The sequence below is a fragment of the Macrotis lagotis genome, chromosome 1 (assembly GCF_037893015.1).
Source record: "Macrotis lagotis isolate mMagLag1 chromosome 1, bilby.v1.9.chrom.fasta, whole genome shotgun sequence".
NCBI lineage: Eukaryota > Metazoa > Chordata > Mammalia > Peramelemorphia > Peramelidae > Macrotis > Macrotis lagotis.
Window position 1 is genome coordinate 912,900,036 of NC_133658.1, and position 16,950 is coordinate 912,916,985.

Here is a 16,950-nt window from a genome sequence, read left to right on the forward strand (position 1 = left end):
GCAAACAGGTGAAGTGGCTTGGCCAGAGTCACCCAGCTGTTAAGGGTCTGGGGTGGGATGAGACCTTGGGTCTTACTGACTGCAAGTTGAGTGCTTCCTTGTTCTCAGGCAGCAGTGAGAGGCCTGACTTCAGGACATAAGACATGAATAGTCTTTGTACTGCCCTTCCCTCTTCAAACCACTCTTTTCTTATGCTCACTTCTGGACATGACAAAGCTGGTTGAAAGCTCGAGAAGGAAGTCTGAGTGATGAGGAATTTGGAAAACATGCCATTGAAGGATTAGCTGAAGCTCCTGGATTTGTGTAGCCTGGGTGTTCATAGTGTAACTGTCTTGAAAGGTACAGGAAAGACAGACTGATTCTGTTGGGACCCAGAGGCTGCAAAAGACAAATTTAGATTTTTGTGCCAAAATAACAACCCACAAAACTTCTGTAAGAACTACCCTAGTATAGAATGGCCCACTTCAGGAGGGAGAAGTTTTCTCCTACTGAAGGACTTTAAGCAAAGACCAGATGATCACTTGTCAGGAATTTGTCTTTGCATATTTATTGAATCGGACAACTGCCCATATCCCTTCCTTCTCTGAAGTCTGTGATTATCTGTCACAGCAACACTCTGACATGGATCACCCAATGCCACTTTCTGATACATCTCTGTGCTTTTCTGGTAGCATTTTTTCTATGCTTCCCATCCTGGTTTTACTGCCTGTCCTTGACTGTTCTTTCCTTACACAGAGACCTTCAGAGCTCTATGTCATCACAATCATGGGAACCAAAGCATGGTATTGTTCTCTACTGCTCTCCAGAAAATTAAAGTATTCTCTTCTGTATGATCATATAGCCCTCCTATCCCTTGCCAAGCTTCTATAGGTTAAACATGTTTACTTTGGTCTCCAGACACTTATTTTACTACCATCTCCTTGGACACATTGTATTCAGTTCCTATCTTTCTTAAAATATGATTCCCAGACCTGAACACAAAACTCTAATTGTGGTCTAACCAGGACAATAATTTTTTTTTTTTGATTTCTGGGATATTTGCACAAGCACAGAAAGTTGTATTTCTCTTTCTCATTCTCTGTCATCTTTCCCTATAGTCTTTCTCTTTCTCTCTCTCTCTCTTTCCCTCTCTTTCTGTCTCTCTTCATATGTGTACATGTTGTCTTTTTAGTGGCCACAGAATATGAAGGTAGTTTCATTTAAATTAAACTTATGAACAGAACCTTCTATCCAACCACAGCTTGTACCAATTCAGGTTGATTCTTGGTGAATTTTTATAGTGGTTGTTGTTTTTAATAGTCTATTTTTCTAGTAACAGAGACTTTTTGAAATCTTAATTCAGTCTTTTGTTGCATTAGCAACTAAGTGTTCAGTGAATCCAACACTGGACCTGGAGTCAATAAGACCTGAGCTCAAATCTGGCCTCAGAAACTTGCTGTTTGAACCTGGGCAAGTCATTTAAAAATGTGCCTCAGTTTCCTTACCAATAAAATGGAGATAATAATGACCTCTACCTCCTGGGATTTTGTGAGGATCAAATGAGATTTTGTAAAGCATTTAGTACCGGGCCTGGCAATTATTATTAGCTGTTTTTATTAGCTCTTCCACTCAACTTTGGGTCATCTATAACATTCATTGACTTGCTTTCCATGTGGGAAAAAACTCAAGGTCTATGATTTTATTCGTTAAGGGAAGTCTTAAATGAGCAAAGGCCCATCTACCAATGTAGGTTGGTGATTACCTGCAGCACTTAGAGATTGTTACCTGTCCCCAGAGTTCCAGCATCACATAACCAGTAAAGTGTCAGAAACAAGACTTAAACCCAGGTCATGTTGGCTCTGAGACTGGATATCTGCTTCTCTAAAGCTACATGAAAACCCTGGTAGGTATATTGATAAATATGTTGAGACAGTCCTAAAGCATTACCCTAGAGAACTCATCATAGTTCCCCCCAATCCTTCCCAAGACTTTTGGGTGTAAAGTTACCGTAAACAATCACTATTAGCTTGTACTTTTGTCTAGTATATATTTCCCTAAATTTGTCTAAATAATTATCTTGAGAGAGTTTGTCAAATGCTTTGCTGAAGTTTAGATAAATGTTGACTTCATCATTCAATAACCATCAAGATGTATTAATTTAAGATAAAAGACCTTTTGGGGGGAAAGTTTATTTTTAGTATACTCATAATGGTTCTATTTTCTTTTCTAACTACCTGGAAAATATCCATTTTTTTAGATTATACAATTTTGGTTAAGATTCAGTTTACCACATATTTGTCTTTTCTGAAAATGTTGTCTTTTTAAAAAAATTAGTTTTAATTTATGGGATAAAAACAAGAATTTCTAATTCATAGTATAAAAATGATTTCACATGGACAAATTAAGACATTTTTCTAGATCACATTATCAACAGTTGGTCTAGAGGCAGCTAGGTAGTGCAGTGGATAGAGCACCGGCCATGAAGTCAGGAGGACCAGAGTTCAAATCCGGCCTCAGACACTTAATAATTGCCTATCTGTGTGACCTTGGTCAAGTCACTTAACCCCATTGCCTTAAATAAAATTTTAAAAACACAGTTGGTCTGTATTGTAATATACAATTATTTTTTTCTATACTCTGAAATATTCATTTGGGCTAGGATACTTGAAATGATTTAGTAAAGAGCATATTGAAGGCTAAGACACATATCTTTACTAGACAACTTTATTTTATTGATTATTATTATTGGTAATTTTCTTTGATCAAAAAATAGTATCTAGAACTGATTATAAAGCATTTTCCTCACAGAAAGTACTGCATCTATTCTTATTTTTACTCTTTCTTTCAGAACACCTTAGTTCAAAGACTAGGTGGGCAACCACAGCGACAGCTCCAAATCTCCCCATTTCTGTGGCAGAGACACTCCAGAATTCCTGGGATTCCAGGTTTGCAATGGTATGGGAGTGTGATATTAACTTAGAGCAGCAGAATGGCAAGCATGAAAACCAGCCCCAGCAAGTAAGAGTCATCCATGGGAAAGCTTCCAAGTTTAATACTAAGATAAGTAAAGCCTTTGGAAAAGGCTTTGGTCTGAAATCCACCCTGGTTCCACAAGATAAAGTTCATATGGGGAAAGGTCTGCATAAATATGTTACACATGGGAAAAACTTCAAGCAGTGTTTAGATAAAGGTAAACGGAATGGAATGTCAACCGAGAAAAAGCTTTATGAGTATCATAAATGCAGGAAGCCATTGAATTACCATTCAGAACTTATTCAGCATCAAAAGAAAAATACTAAGGAAAAATTATGTGGATGTGGAAAAGTCCTTAGCAGTAGCCCATCCTTTATGAGTGATCCAATATTTAATGCTGCACAGAAACCCTTTCAATATAAAGAATGTGAAAAATCTTTTAGCTGGTCTGGAGATCTAAGTGAACATAGAAGAAATCACAGTAGGAAAAAATCTTTTGAATATAGTGAATGGGGAAAATCTGTTGGGTGCTGTGGAGACCTGACTAAACATAAGAGATGTCCAACAAGTGAGAAACCTTTTGAATGTAATGAATGTGGGAAATCTTTTGGGTGGCGTGGAGACCTGACTAAACATATGAGAATTCACACTGGAGAGAAACCCTTTGAATGCAGTGAATGTGGGAAATCCTTTAAACAGCCTGGACACCTTACTGGACATAAGAGACTTCATACCGAAGAGAAACCTTTTGAGTGTAATGAATGTGGGAAATCCTTTAGGTGCACTGTATACCTTACTAAACATAAGATGATTCATACCAGTGAAAAACCTTTTGAATGTAATGAATGTGGGAAGTCCTTTAGGTGTTCTGGATACCTAACTAAACATAAGCGGATTCATACAGGTGAGAAACCTTTTCAATGTAGTGAATGTGGGAAATCCTTTCAACAGAGAGGTAATCTTACTGTACATAAGAGAATTCATACTGGAGAGAAACCTTTTGAATGTAACGAATGTGGTAAATGTTTTAGAAGGAGTATAAAACTTACTGCACATAAGAGAATTCATACTGGAGAGAAACCCTTTGAATGTAGTGAATGTGGGAAAGCTTTTAGGTGGAGTGGAGACCTTACTACCCATAAGAGAGGTCACATTGGAGAAAAACCTTTATAATATAATGTATTTGAGAAATCCTTTCAGTATTGGGAAATCTGCTAAATCTCTTTAGCAGAAGAGATTTCATGCTAAAGAGAGTTTCTTTAGATCAAATTATTACAGTAAAGCCTTGGATCAGCATGGAACTCTTCACTGACCATAAGAGTACTCATATTGGAGAGAAATCTTTTGGAAATAAGGAAGGTGAGCAATCTTATAAGAGCAGGGCAAACTTTCTAAAGAGATTTTCTACTGGAGATAACATTTGAATGTAACTAGAATAGGAGAGCTATTCCTCAGCATGGTCACCTTTCTGAGCAGAAGGGAATTCATACAAGAGAGAATCCATTGGTGATGAATATAGGGAAATCTTTTGGGATGTCTGGAGATGTTATTGAACATGAAAGCATTCACAATGGAGAGAAATGGCCTTGGTAATCAGAGAACCTGGTTTCAAAGTTCATCTCTGTAATGTATAACCTGTGTGACCTTGGATAAGTCACCTGCTCTCCCTGGGCCTCAGTTCTCTCACCTTCACAATGAGGGGGTTGGATTAGATCTTGAAGATCTATCATTTACCAGAGAAGTTTGCTTCAGTTTTCCTCCCTGCCCTCTGTTTATTCTAAGTCTACCTGATTGATTTTGCCCATGAAAAAACTTCCATTTTATGTAATCAGAGTTGTCTCTTTTATAATTGATCACCTCTGTACAGTTTCATAAAATTTGAGAGTAAGAAAGGACTCAGCAGCTATCTAGGCCAAATCCATAAATGAAAGAAATCTCCCACAGTGACATTATACCCCCTTCTCTTGGGGCCATTCCACTTCAAGTAATTCCATTGATTGAGAGCCTTTTCCTGACCTCGGGCCTGAGGGCCTTCCAATACTTGATACCATCTGTTCTGTTCTGCCCAGAACATCTCTTGTCTGTGTCCATCTCTCTCACTTGATTGTTGTGTCATGAGCTCAATGTGACCCATAGCTCTTCTAGTTGATGCATCCTGCCAGAGCAGTGAATGGAGCCCTGGGCCTGTAGTCAGGAAGATTCCTCCTTGGGTGACCTTGGGCATATCACTCCCCCGAAGCCTGCCTGTTCCTCACCCATCAAGTGACCCCCTCCCAGGTTTGCTGGAGGATTGAAGGGGATAGCACAGGGTCAGAGTTTCATAAATGTTTATCCACTTCCCTGTTCCCTAGTTGCCTGTCATAGGATACTCTCCACCTTATCAGCGTTTTTTATTTCTGGTGCCAAGAGCTGAATTTGCTTCTCTAGTTGAGGTTAGACAAGAGCAGAATGCACTGGACTCACCTCCCCCTTCCCAGACATTCTGCCCCTCGTAATGCAGCCCAAGGTCATGGGACCTTTTTTTGGCTGCCACATCCTAATAATTTTGCTGTCCAGGAAGACCCCCAATTATTTTTCCCAACTACTTTCTAGCCATTCCTCTCCTATCTTATACTACTGATGTTTGTTTTTATCCTAACAAGATTTTACAAGAATTTTATTGTACTCAGCCTCTTGCTCAAGCTTTCTAGATCCTTTTTGGACACTGCCATCCTCTAGGTTAGCTATTACTTTCAGGTTTTTGTCTGCAAATTTAGAGAGTATGTCTGTGCTAGGTCTTTCTCCAAGTTATTGATTGATCTGTTGTCTAATCTCTGTTACTAGTAAAAAATATTTTCTCCCTTGTTGAAATTTGTTTATGATATGACCCTTCATCAAAACCCCTTGTATTTATTTGAAACTTTTTTTGATGTGTGGCATCTACTCCATTGCTAAATTTAGTTTCTGTCATGGGTCTCCAGTTGATTAACTTTCCTTAAGTGTTTTTCAATGTTGCAAGAGGTTAAAGCGTTAAGTAGGCATGAGTCTGTAAAAACAAAAAGGAAGAATAAAATTAATTACAACAACAAAATGGCTGAATAAAAAGAAACTGTATACTTACTGGCATATCCTGTTCTCTGGTTCTGTCTGGCCCCGTCTCCCTCTTCCCCATCCCAGGGTATAAGAGCTGACTCCCTTCTACTGTGCTGGATTCTATCCTATCATTCTTTCTCTAGGAATTGTCTGCCCTAGCCTGGAAGTAGAAAGCTCCTTCTTTGGACTATTCAAATATTCTTTTCTATAGTTTGAAGTTTCTGTGGCATCCTACCCATGTGAAACATTGATTTGAGAATTTGGTAGTTTCCTACCTGTCCTACCTATCAGATTCATTGTTCAGGAATATTTTGAAAGAATATTGATATCAATTAAAATAAACTTAAAACCATTGTTAGCATCAGAAAACTGACTTGTATCCAACAGATCTGCCTTCTTAAGGGTGGCCGATACTAATTGTATTCCTAGGAAAACTGACCTGTAGGGTTTGTGGAGGATGTAAGTAGCAACCCCATCTTCTGTCAGCCACTTGTTTCATCATCCTTAGGGCTTCCAGAAAAAAAGGGGGTGTTATTTCTGGTTGTCTCCATACCAGAAGTATAGCTTCCTTTTAAAACAAGGACTATCGGCAGCCTAGGCAAAGGCGGTGCTGGGCAGGTGAGTGGAGGCCTTGCTGCGGTCCCTCATCCCTCCACACTTTCCCGGATTCAGGCCTGGCCAGCCCTGCCATGGCCAGCGACATGTACCTGTACTACTATGTGGGGCACAAGGGCAAGTTCAGCCAAGAGTTCCTGGAGTTTGAGTTTTGACCGGAAGGAAAACTGAGATATGCCAACAACAGCGATTACAAAAATGATGTCATGCTCAGAAAAGAGGCTTATGTCCATAAGAGTGTGATGGAGGAACTGAAGAGAATCATTGACGACAGTGAGATGACAAAAGAAGACAATGCTTTGTGGCCTCCACCTGACAGGGTGGGCCAGCAGGAGCTTGAAATTGTGATTGGAGACGAACACATTTCTTTTACCACATCCAAAATTGGCTCCCTTATTGATGTGAACCAGTCCAAGGATCCTGAAGGTTTGCAAATATTTTATTACCTGATCCAGGACCTGAAGTGTTTAGTCTTCAGTCTTATTGGTTTGTATTTCAAGATGAAGCCCAACTAGGCTTGGGCTTTTCACTTTCGGGGGGGGGGCGGTTAGTGCCTCTTTTCATTCCCATTGTCAGAAGACTTGTGTGTAAGCTGGAAACTATTTTTTATATGCCATGTAAATGATTGTACTTAATAAATATACAGGTGAATATAAAAAAAAAAATAAGGACTATCAGGGGCATCTAGGTGATCCAGTGGATAGAGCACCAGCCCTGGAGTCAGGAGGACCTGAGTTTAAATCTGGCCTCAGACACTTAATAATTACCTAGCCATGCGGCCTTAGGCAAGTCACTTAACCCCATTGCCTTGCAAAATTAAAAAAAATAAAATAAGGGCTATCTCTGGACATACTAGTGCCCCCAACAGAGTGATAGGAATAGAAAATTTATTGAGATGGAAGAGAGTGAACAGCAGTATCTTATGGTATGGTGTCAACTATGGGCCTTTCTTTTTTATATATAGTTTTATGTTGATTAGGGGATCCATTTAGAGTTTTATAAGTACATCTTTGCTAACTCTTCTTGGATTTGGAACCTAATGGTCAAACTTCATTGTGGGTGAGCTTCTGGGCCAGGGCTATCAAAAATGCTGTGCTGCATGCAGCCCACCTGTGGGGTTTATGAAATGCTTTAGTAAATGAAGCCAAACTATAGTACTCTCACTAAAATGATAAATCAAAATATATTGTCTGTTTCAATAAAAAAAATTTAAAATTAAGGTTGGACAGCCCTGTTCTAGGCAGTCTTTCAGAGTTGGAAATCAACCAGTGTGGTTATCCAAAAATGGACTTGTGGTGTCTTATGTGCTTCAGGCCAAGGGTTATGGAGGATTGACACAAAAATAGCTACATGCCTTAACAAGCAAGATGTACTCCAGAGCTTAGATAAGGGAGTAGCTACATGTCTGAGCAAACAAGATGTACTCCAGAGCTCAGATAAGGAAGTACGTTCTGAGAAAATACATTCTGCACTGTTCTCAAAATATTTACTTAAGACAAACACAAGGAAAATGTATGGTATGCATGTGAAAAAGTGCTTGCTAAAACACTTATGTAAGTGATTACGTAAATGAAGAGTATAAAAGAAAGTATCCTGTGAACAATTAACGAACCAGCTTATTCACCACATTGGTGTTTGTCTGAGTTCATCTCCCAGCAGACCCAACATGGACTGTATCTGCCTTTGTATTCAGGTGGTTAGAGCTACAGGCCTGAAGTCAGGAAGGCCATAGTTCAAATCTGGCCTCAGACACAAGGTATGTGACTGGTCAAGACACTTGATCCTATTTGCCTCAGTTTCCTCATCTGTAAAATAAACTGGAGAAGGAAATGGCAAATCCTTCCAGTATCTTTGCTAAGAAAACCCCCAAAGGGGGGGGGGTCATGAAAAGTTGGACATGACTGAAGCAACTGAAAACCACAAACCATTATGTTCAACACAGTGATTTTGTTAGCTACCTATGTGTTAGGGTACAGCACTTAGGATATTTTTATATTTGTAGTTGTCACACATTTCTCCATCCACAACTTCATCAGCCCCTTGAGTGCAGTAGAACAGGTGCACATGTCTATTCACTGCGTAACCACAGGACACCCTTCTCCCCAGGAAACATTATTTATGATTACTATGGCCTGCCTCATTTCTGGTTCTGATCATTCTCTTCTTCCTCCTTTCCCCCCATCCCTTCCTGCTCCTGACAGATCAGGAAGGCACATTTTTTTGTCTTCTTCATGTTCTTCAAAGGCAACGAATAAGAACATTTGCAGGTTCTGTCTCACTGTCATCAGGAACATATGTAAAAATTCTGTGATTGGTTTCAGCCTGCTGACAATGAGGTAAATAGGAGCTCTGATTTCATAGTTGGCACTGGGGATGGGGCAGTACTCATCTCTAGTCTGGCCCTTCCCTTCATCTGAGTCTGACATGGCCTTGGTTCTCTGCCTCTGTTCTTTCCTTAGAGGTGAACGTGATTCCTAAGAGAAGGATGATTTTTGAGTGTTGAAAGGTTAAGGGAATGAGGCACTCAGTAGAGTCGGCCAGTTTTAAAGCCCTGAAGATCAATCTTTGAAAGCCAGCCCAGCAGTAGCAAAGGGCTCAGGGGTCTTTCACTTATTGCTTGCTGTATCATTAAAATAAAAATCCCTTTATAAAAACTTTGTTGTTGTTCAGTTACTCTGTCATGTCTGACCTCTATGACAAAGGTACTGGAGTGGCTCACCTTCTACCTTCTTCAGTCTGTCCCTGCTTTACAGATGAAGAACCGAGGCAAATAGAGGTTGAATGACTTACCCAGAGTCACACCAAAGTATCTGCACTCAGATTTTCCTGATATCAGGTCTCTCGCTCTATCCATTGAATCATTTAGTTGTAAAATGTAGCATGAATTTGAAATGGAAGAGGGGCGGTCGTTGCTGGTGGCAGCAATCGGGCAACAGCATGGAGACCTTTAACCTCTCAAGGGTACTTATTGGGGAAGAAATAACAGACTTTGTCCAACAGACAATTAGGTCAGAGTACTCACTTTATCAAATACTCTTTCAACATCCTTTTTCCCATTTGCAGTTGCATGGTGGAGGCTCTAGGTGGTACAATGCCTCAAAATCTGATTCAGAAAGACTCAAGTTTAAATTATGCCAGACACTAAGAAGTTATATGAACTTGGGCACTCCCTTAGCCTCTGTATGACTCAGTTAACTCAACTGTAAATGTATAATAACAGCTCTCTTACCAGCAGGTTTACTATGAGGATGAACTGAAATAATATTTGTAAAGTGCTTTGCAGAAATTCTGCTTATTCTCCTTCCCCCTGCCCATAGAATAGTTTAGCTAACTCTGTCATTTTCCCCTTAAAATGTTTTCTTCAATAAATTTGATATTTAGTTTCATTCTCTCAATGGCATTCCTAGTATCCACAGGGAAGTCAGGAGGAAACTCAGCAGTTCCAGGTCTGTGCAGTTTTCAAAGCTACAGTTCAACAGTGTTTCCTCCCCAGGTGGATCTAATTTTGCTGCTTTGTATTTTTTCATGCCTTTTCCATTGTTAAACTAGGGGAAGGTTTCAAAGGTCTTTTTAATTTGATGAAGAAATTTTGAGAACATTTTTCCCTGGCTTTTTTAAAAAATATTTTTTTCTTAATCTAAATATCTAATCATTGTATATTAAAAATATATAGTCATATATATATATGTACATAAATGTAATGCACACAAATGTACTCAGATAATTGAATACCAAGGAATTATAAGGAAATAGAAGATGGTTCTCAGCCCATAGGAAGGTGGAGGAACACAAACATCCTGGACTTGTGAACATGGGCAGTGACCATTCTGTCAAAATGGAGTGATGTTGTGGATTGGGTTTAGTTACTTCTTTTGTTCTGTATCCTAGTGGGGAGAAGAGGGAATTGGAGATGAGGAAAAAAGGAAGGAAAATGAAAGCGGAGGAAAGCAACAAAATTTAAAAAGTAAAACAACAATACAATCCATAAAGCATTTGGAGCCTGGGCCTTGCTAGGACCTCAGGTTGGGGTAGGGGGTGAGGAAAGAGAAAACTGTTCTTCCCAAGTGTCACATAGGCTGGAGACATGCGCAGAAGCTTCCCCTGGCCTCAGAACTGCATTTCCCACAAGTCCAAGAAAAGCTCTGCCTCTTTCTGCCTAGGCCTAAGGTTGTGGACACATAGGAACCACAGCTGGTACCTTGGAGAGCGACCAGAAGGCAGAGTCTCGGAGACTTCCAGTTCTTTTCATCCATTCTCCCTTAGGCACTTGGCAAGCTGCCCCTTCTTGGTGAGTGTTTCCTGGTCTGCTTTGAGGGAACCCAGGTGGCCTTTGGGGGCACCTCCTTGTCAGAACCTCTCCTTTTCCTGCCCCTTTTCCAGCCTGTGAGAAAGGAAAAAGAAGAGGGGGTGGTAGTGCTGACTCTTTAGAGCCCTGGGTGGGTCCATCTCGGCTTCCTTTGTCCAAGGGGCTTTCCATGTACTGTTTGCCTGTGTAGCCCTGGGCAAATCATGAGACCCCTCTGAGTCTCGGTCTTGTTCCTTGTAAATTGGGAGTGGAACAGGGTGATCCGGTTGCTTCGGTGTTTAGTTCTAGTTTAAAATCCAGGGTCCTGTGAATTCTCCCTAGTACTGGGAGTTATAAGAAAATGCTGGCCTTATTCAAGCTTGATCTTTCTCTTTTCCAGATTTGATTTCTGAGAGCTCTGCTGTTTTCTAAAAGGAAATGGTCCCTGTCGGCCCCCCAGTCAGCTTTCAGGTGAGTTGGAGTTTCTTCATGTCCTTGATTTTTTAGAGCACAGACCAATTTCTTTCTCCTGTATTGTAAACCAAGAGACAGATTCTGACCTGATAGTTGTTGGTTTCTAGTTTTCTGCAACCCTCAATTCATTTGTCAAGACACATGTGCTTGTTAATAGTTGGTGCTAAGTTAGAAGCTGTAAAGGGACACAAAATAAGCAGAGGGGACAGCTCTTTCAAATTAGGAACTTTGAGTTTCATTATGGAGACTGGATCAAGACTGACTTTAATATTCATTACTCATATTGTTTCCAGTAATGTCTACTGTTGGAATACTAAATACTAAAAAAAAGATTTAAGTACTATCTGAATTAGAAGAAAGATACTGCTGGGATCTCAGATGATCTTAGAAAGATTATTGATGGCTCCTCTAAGTTGGGCATTGAGAATGGAAAGTTTTTCAAATAGTTGGAGAAGAGACAGTTATATACTATGGCATCTTTTAGAATAGAAGATAAGTTCACCACCCAAATGTGGGCAGCCTTTAGAACCCAGACAGTATTCAATTTCTACCTATTCAAAGAACTTTGAGAGGCATCCAGGAGGGTCCAAGAATATAGTGCTAGGCTTGGAGTTAGGAAGATTCAAGTTGAATTCTGCCCCAGACAACTACTACCTGTGATGCTGAGTAAACTAGTTTTGATAATAATACTTCCGTGTATCTTAATACACTTTTTCACTGTATTATTATTACCTGGGCATGGGAAGCAGGAATGTCAAATCTGGAGAGAGGGCAAGTTGTAGGAACCATGATCTGTTGAGAAAAAAGAACTCTCTGTAGTACTGTGGACAGAAATTAATACCAGTGGGTTAAGAAGGGAATATATTGAAAATAAAAAGGTGGTCATTACACCTGAAGCATATTTAAAGTAGTTGACCAAGGCCACCAGGTCACAGAGGAAGTAAAGTTAGGAGGAAGCTGGTAGTGTTTTTCTTGAATGGTGGGTGCTGATACAGGAATTGAGGTATCAGGAAGGATGCAGAACAGGTAGAATGGACATTGTAAAGTAAGAGAACCAATCAGAAAAGAAGTTGGGGTGAGAAATGGGACCATCCAGTTTGAGACATTTGCATATGAAACAGTGGCGTGTGATAGAGTCACACATGGAGGCTGTGGCCATGCTACCTTATGTCTCATTGTGAAGATGGTATGAATAAATGACAATGACTCCATTGACTTTTTAGTGACACAATGTGAATGTCAAAGTGAACAAAGATACAGGGAAGGGCAGGACACAAGATAAGAGGACAATCAAAAGCTGAAGTTATTCAGACAGGCAGAAGGAAATGGGAATGGGTATATGGGTAAAGATGATATTTACAGCTTACCTCTAAATAGTCTTGCTCCAGAATGGGTTCTGGATTCTTCAAGTGAGTCTTTGAGATATGGAGTTATAAGTCTTTCTCCAGTAGCTTAAATATATGTTCGTATGGTGGGGAGAAGAAAGCTGTCGACAAGTTACAGTAATGACAGTAAATAAAAGCATAGAAGATTGGTAATTTCTAGGAACTCTCAGCATCACAGACAAAAGAAGCCAAGCAGTGTCATCAGTTCTGTAGTCAGTTCTATCTACTACAACATGGAACATCAGGCTACCTTTTTGTTTTCCCTTCAGGTAATATAGTGGAATCTGTGAAGGCAGGGAAGACTTTTTATTAGTCCAAGAAGCTTCACTTCAGAATCTGAAAGAAGACCTCTGAGGTCACCCTTGAGTTTCCTTTTCCTTGAACAAATGATAGGGAATTGCATATATTGTCAGACTTGACTGATGTGTTAAGTTGGTATTGGTGAACTGTCTTTTTTTTCTTTTGTTTATTCTTAATTACAAGGAATGGCTCATTGATTTGAGGAGAGAAGAGTTATTTATTTGGAAATAAAGGTGATATAAAAACAAAAATCGATAATTTTTAAAAAGAACTATGATAAGGAAAAGCAAAATGAGATCCCTCTTGTCTTCTAATTGCCTCACTGAAAGACACATTCATTTATCAAGTAGGTAACTAGCCTGTCATCCTGAAGTCTTTCCAGATCAGCTTCCAAAAGCCTATATAAATATGCCATTATGCAGACTCAATTCTCCCCATACCCTGGGTAACTTCTGGATACTTTCATTGTCTATGATTTCTGTTGCTATGAAAGATTTTCGTGTCCTCTTTGGTACCTGTGGTTTTAGAAATGTAGTACTTCCCAATTTAATCTTTCTAAAATAGCAAAATTGAGTAGAGTCTGGCTATTTTTGTATAAGTGTGAAAAATAGATTTCAAACTAAGTAAAAGTGTGTGACTCCCAGAAAGCAGTTGTAAAGAACATTAAATGCTAGAGCACTACTTTTTCCATGTGCTACAGAGTTCAAAATTCCTTTTTTAAAAATTGCATGTAAAAATTTTTTATTCATGAAAATCTGCTATTTCTCCCTCCCAACTCCTCCCCTCCACCTCCATTGAGAAAGAAAGAGAATCAAAACCACTTATAACCAAGCAAAACAAATTCCCTCATTGGACAAATAGTATTTTGAATTCATTTCTGTCAAGAGATGGACAACTTCTTCCATCATCAGTCCTCTGGAACTGTACTTAGTCATTGCATGGATGAGAGTTCTAAAATCTTTCAGAGCTGGTAGTCTTTCCAATAATGTCACTGTTAAATTGTTCTCCTGGGGAGCAGCTAGGTGGTGCAGTGACTAGGGCACTGGCCCTGGAGTCAGGAAGACCTGAGTCTACATTGGCTCCAGACACTTGATAGTTACAAGCTGTGTGCCCTTAGACAAGTCCTTTAACTCCATTGCCTTAATGTAGTTAAACAAAACAAAACAAAACAAATCAAAAATCCTTCACTACCTTATTCCAGACAACTTTGTATTACCACCCACATCGACTTGCTGGTTCAATCAAACTGGTCTTCTTCAAGTTCCTCATCTACAACATTCCATCTCCCCTTTCCATTCCTTTTCACAGAATCCTCCTTGCCTAGAATGCACTTCCTCCTTATCAGCACCTCTTAGAATGCCTGTCTTCCTTCGCATTCAAGCTTCAACACCACCTCCAACCACCTCCTTCCTTACTTCCAGTTGCTAGTGCCTCCTCATAAAAAATATCTTGTATTTATTATGTATATATAAGTTTTTAAATTTGCCTGTTAAAAAACTATTTTTGCATGTAGTTGAGATAATAAATTTATATACCTATGTATTTGTGTATCTGTTGTTCTCCCCAACAGAATGTAAATCTTCCATAAAGTAAGGAATAGCTCCTTAAATGCTTGCCATAGAGAGAGCAGAGACTACTAGATTGCAAATTCCTTGAGGGAAGGGACTGTCTTTTGTTCTATTTCTGTCTGTGAGGCTCAGCACAGTGACTGGCACAAAAGTGATTAATAACTAGTCGTAAAGTGCTGAACTATGATCAAGGTAGGAAGATGTCATTAGCCCCGAGAAGTAAATACAGACATATACATCATAATGAAAAAGCAATTTTCCCAGAAAATAGACCTGAGAAACTAGGGGTCCAGAATGGATAAGGATAGGCCTCATACAGGAAGTGTTGCTTGGGCTGAATCCTGAAGAAAGGCAGAGAGTCTACAAGGCAGCAATGAGAAAAACACAGACCCTGAACTATAGTGAAAGACAAGTGACTAACTTCTGGTCACCCCAAAGGTTCGTTTGAGAGAGCATCCCTTGGTGAGCAGGAATGTGTTGATGCTTCAGGAATCAGTGACCTTCAAGGATGTGGCTGTGGAATTCACCCAGGAGGAGTGGAAGCAGCTGGACCCTGCTCAGAGGACCTTGTTCAAGGATGTGATGCTAGAGAACTACAGGAACCTGGTCTCCTTGGGTAAAAGCAGATTTCTTTTTTGACTCCAAATTTGCTTTTGGGGGCTTCATATTCTCCCTTCCTGGAGACTGTGTGGTGTCTCTAGAACTCAGCTTCTTTTCTTGGAATCAGCTGGGTTGGTCGGCAGTGATATGCTAGAATAAGTGTGATATTGGGGTTCATAGGATCTCAAATTTAGAATTGCAAGGGGTGACCCTGGAGATGATCTGCTCTCAGATACTTATTTTACAGATGAGGAAACTGGAACCCAGAGAGACTTTATCCAAAGCATTTTCCCGTTTCTTTCCCCTGAGCAGGACTTGCTGTTAACAAACCAGGTCTTATCTTCCATTTGGAGAGAGGAGAAGCACCATGGATTCCAGAGAAAGCCATCCCAGGAGACACTTTACCAGGTGGGTGATTGAAAACTAGGCAGGTGGGAGTCCCTTCTAAACAGTCAGGGGCAGTGTTGAAGTGTTGGCTGAAGTCCACTCCTCAGAGTTTCCTGGGCTCAGGGAGCATGTGTCTTCTCAGTTTACTTCAACCAGCTAGCTTCCCCAGGATCAATGAATAGTAGATTTAGGAAGGATCATAGATGTCATCTCTCCACTGTCCGCTTTTATAAACTAGGCCACTGAGACCCTGAGACCAGAATGAAAAAGGATTTCAGGGACCTCAGAGGCCACCTAATGCAAACTGCTTTTATAAAACGTCCAGAAAAGCAGAATCTATTCTATGTCCTACCTGCATTCCATGTCCTACCTGCCCAGTATCTAGCATTTGCTTTTATACCTTCATTGGGGGGAACCCACCACCTCCAAGGGTGCCCAGTCATTCCCCTTGTAGATAGCGTACATTGTGGGATGTGGTTTCCTGCTCTTTGTACCTTCTGCCTGGAGCTCTACCCCATGGGGCCAGGCAGGATGGCTCTGTCCCTTCTACATGTCAGCCCTTTTGATAATAGAAGACATCTGTGATGTTCCCTATGGGAGGTTCCCTTCTGCCTTTACTCGAGCCAGTCCTCATGAAATTAAACATCATGACCCATTCTAGTTGTCATCCCCTTGATTCTCTGTCTGGTTTATCAGTATCCTTCCTTACCTTACATTCAATAAAAAAACAAACTGCTTGGTCTTCTGACTCCCAGAAAAGCTTTGTGCTCTTTCCATAGCATTCAAAGTTTGATATTTCTGCTCGTTCTTCCATCTGGTTTCAGAGAACAGTGTTAATCATCTGTCATTGTCAGGGTTTCCTTCTCCACCTTGTCTTCCCCTTTCATCTCTTTCCTTGGTCATCCCAGAATACATTCAGGATTAATAAACGGGACTAATCTCAGGAATACCCTAGACTTCCCTCCCCTTTTCTTGCTTGACTGTTTGTCCACAATGCTATTACTTTGGATGACTTTAGCCTGCCATTGGTCTTCCAGACCTGCCTTCCTACCCTGCCTCTCTACCTTGCAGTCCCCTGGGCACTATCATCCAACCTGCCTATGTAATTTATGGATCCTTGAGCCTTGCCAACTACCTGCCTCCTGAATTCTGGGCCTTTGCATATGCCCTGCAGCTAAAGTTTCTTTTAGGGGTTTTCAAGGGCTGTCGTGATTTTTCTGTTTGGATCCCAATAGTGCTTAGCTAATAATAAATACTTAATTTTTTAAATTCATTCTCAACCCACCCAGATAAATATTTATTAAACATGTAT

At 40.2% G+C, this 16,950-nt stretch overlaps 1 protein-coding gene and 1 pseudogene across 3 annotated transcripts in view; both read left to right on the forward strand.

Annotated features, from left to right (window-relative positions):
* The window catches only part of LOC141509771 (uncharacterized), a 58,361-nt gene that overhangs the window by 19,285 nt on the left and 22,126 nt on the right, over positions 1 to 16,950 (forward strand). The window contains exons 1-4 of one of the 3 annotated variants that reach the window (XM_074219557.1): positions 10,285 to 10,927; positions 11,325 to 11,395; positions 15,090 to 15,267; positions 15,564 to 15,659. In XM_074219557.1, the coding sequence (XP_074075658.1) occupies positions 11,363 to 11,395; positions 15,090 to 15,267; positions 15,564 to 15,659 (307 nt within the window). In that variant the 5' untranslated portion in view covers positions 10,285 to 10,927; positions 11,325 to 11,362. Of the gene's footprint in view, positions 1 to 2,827; positions 4,068 to 10,284; positions 10,928 to 11,324; positions 11,396 to 15,089; positions 15,268 to 15,563; positions 15,660 to 16,950 lie in introns of those variants that run through there. The other 2 variants (XM_074219558.1, XM_074219559.1) reach the window with 2 other exon arrangements.
* Positions 4,127 to 10,179, forward strand: LOC141509793 (protein mago nashi homolog pseudogene; annotated as a pseudogene).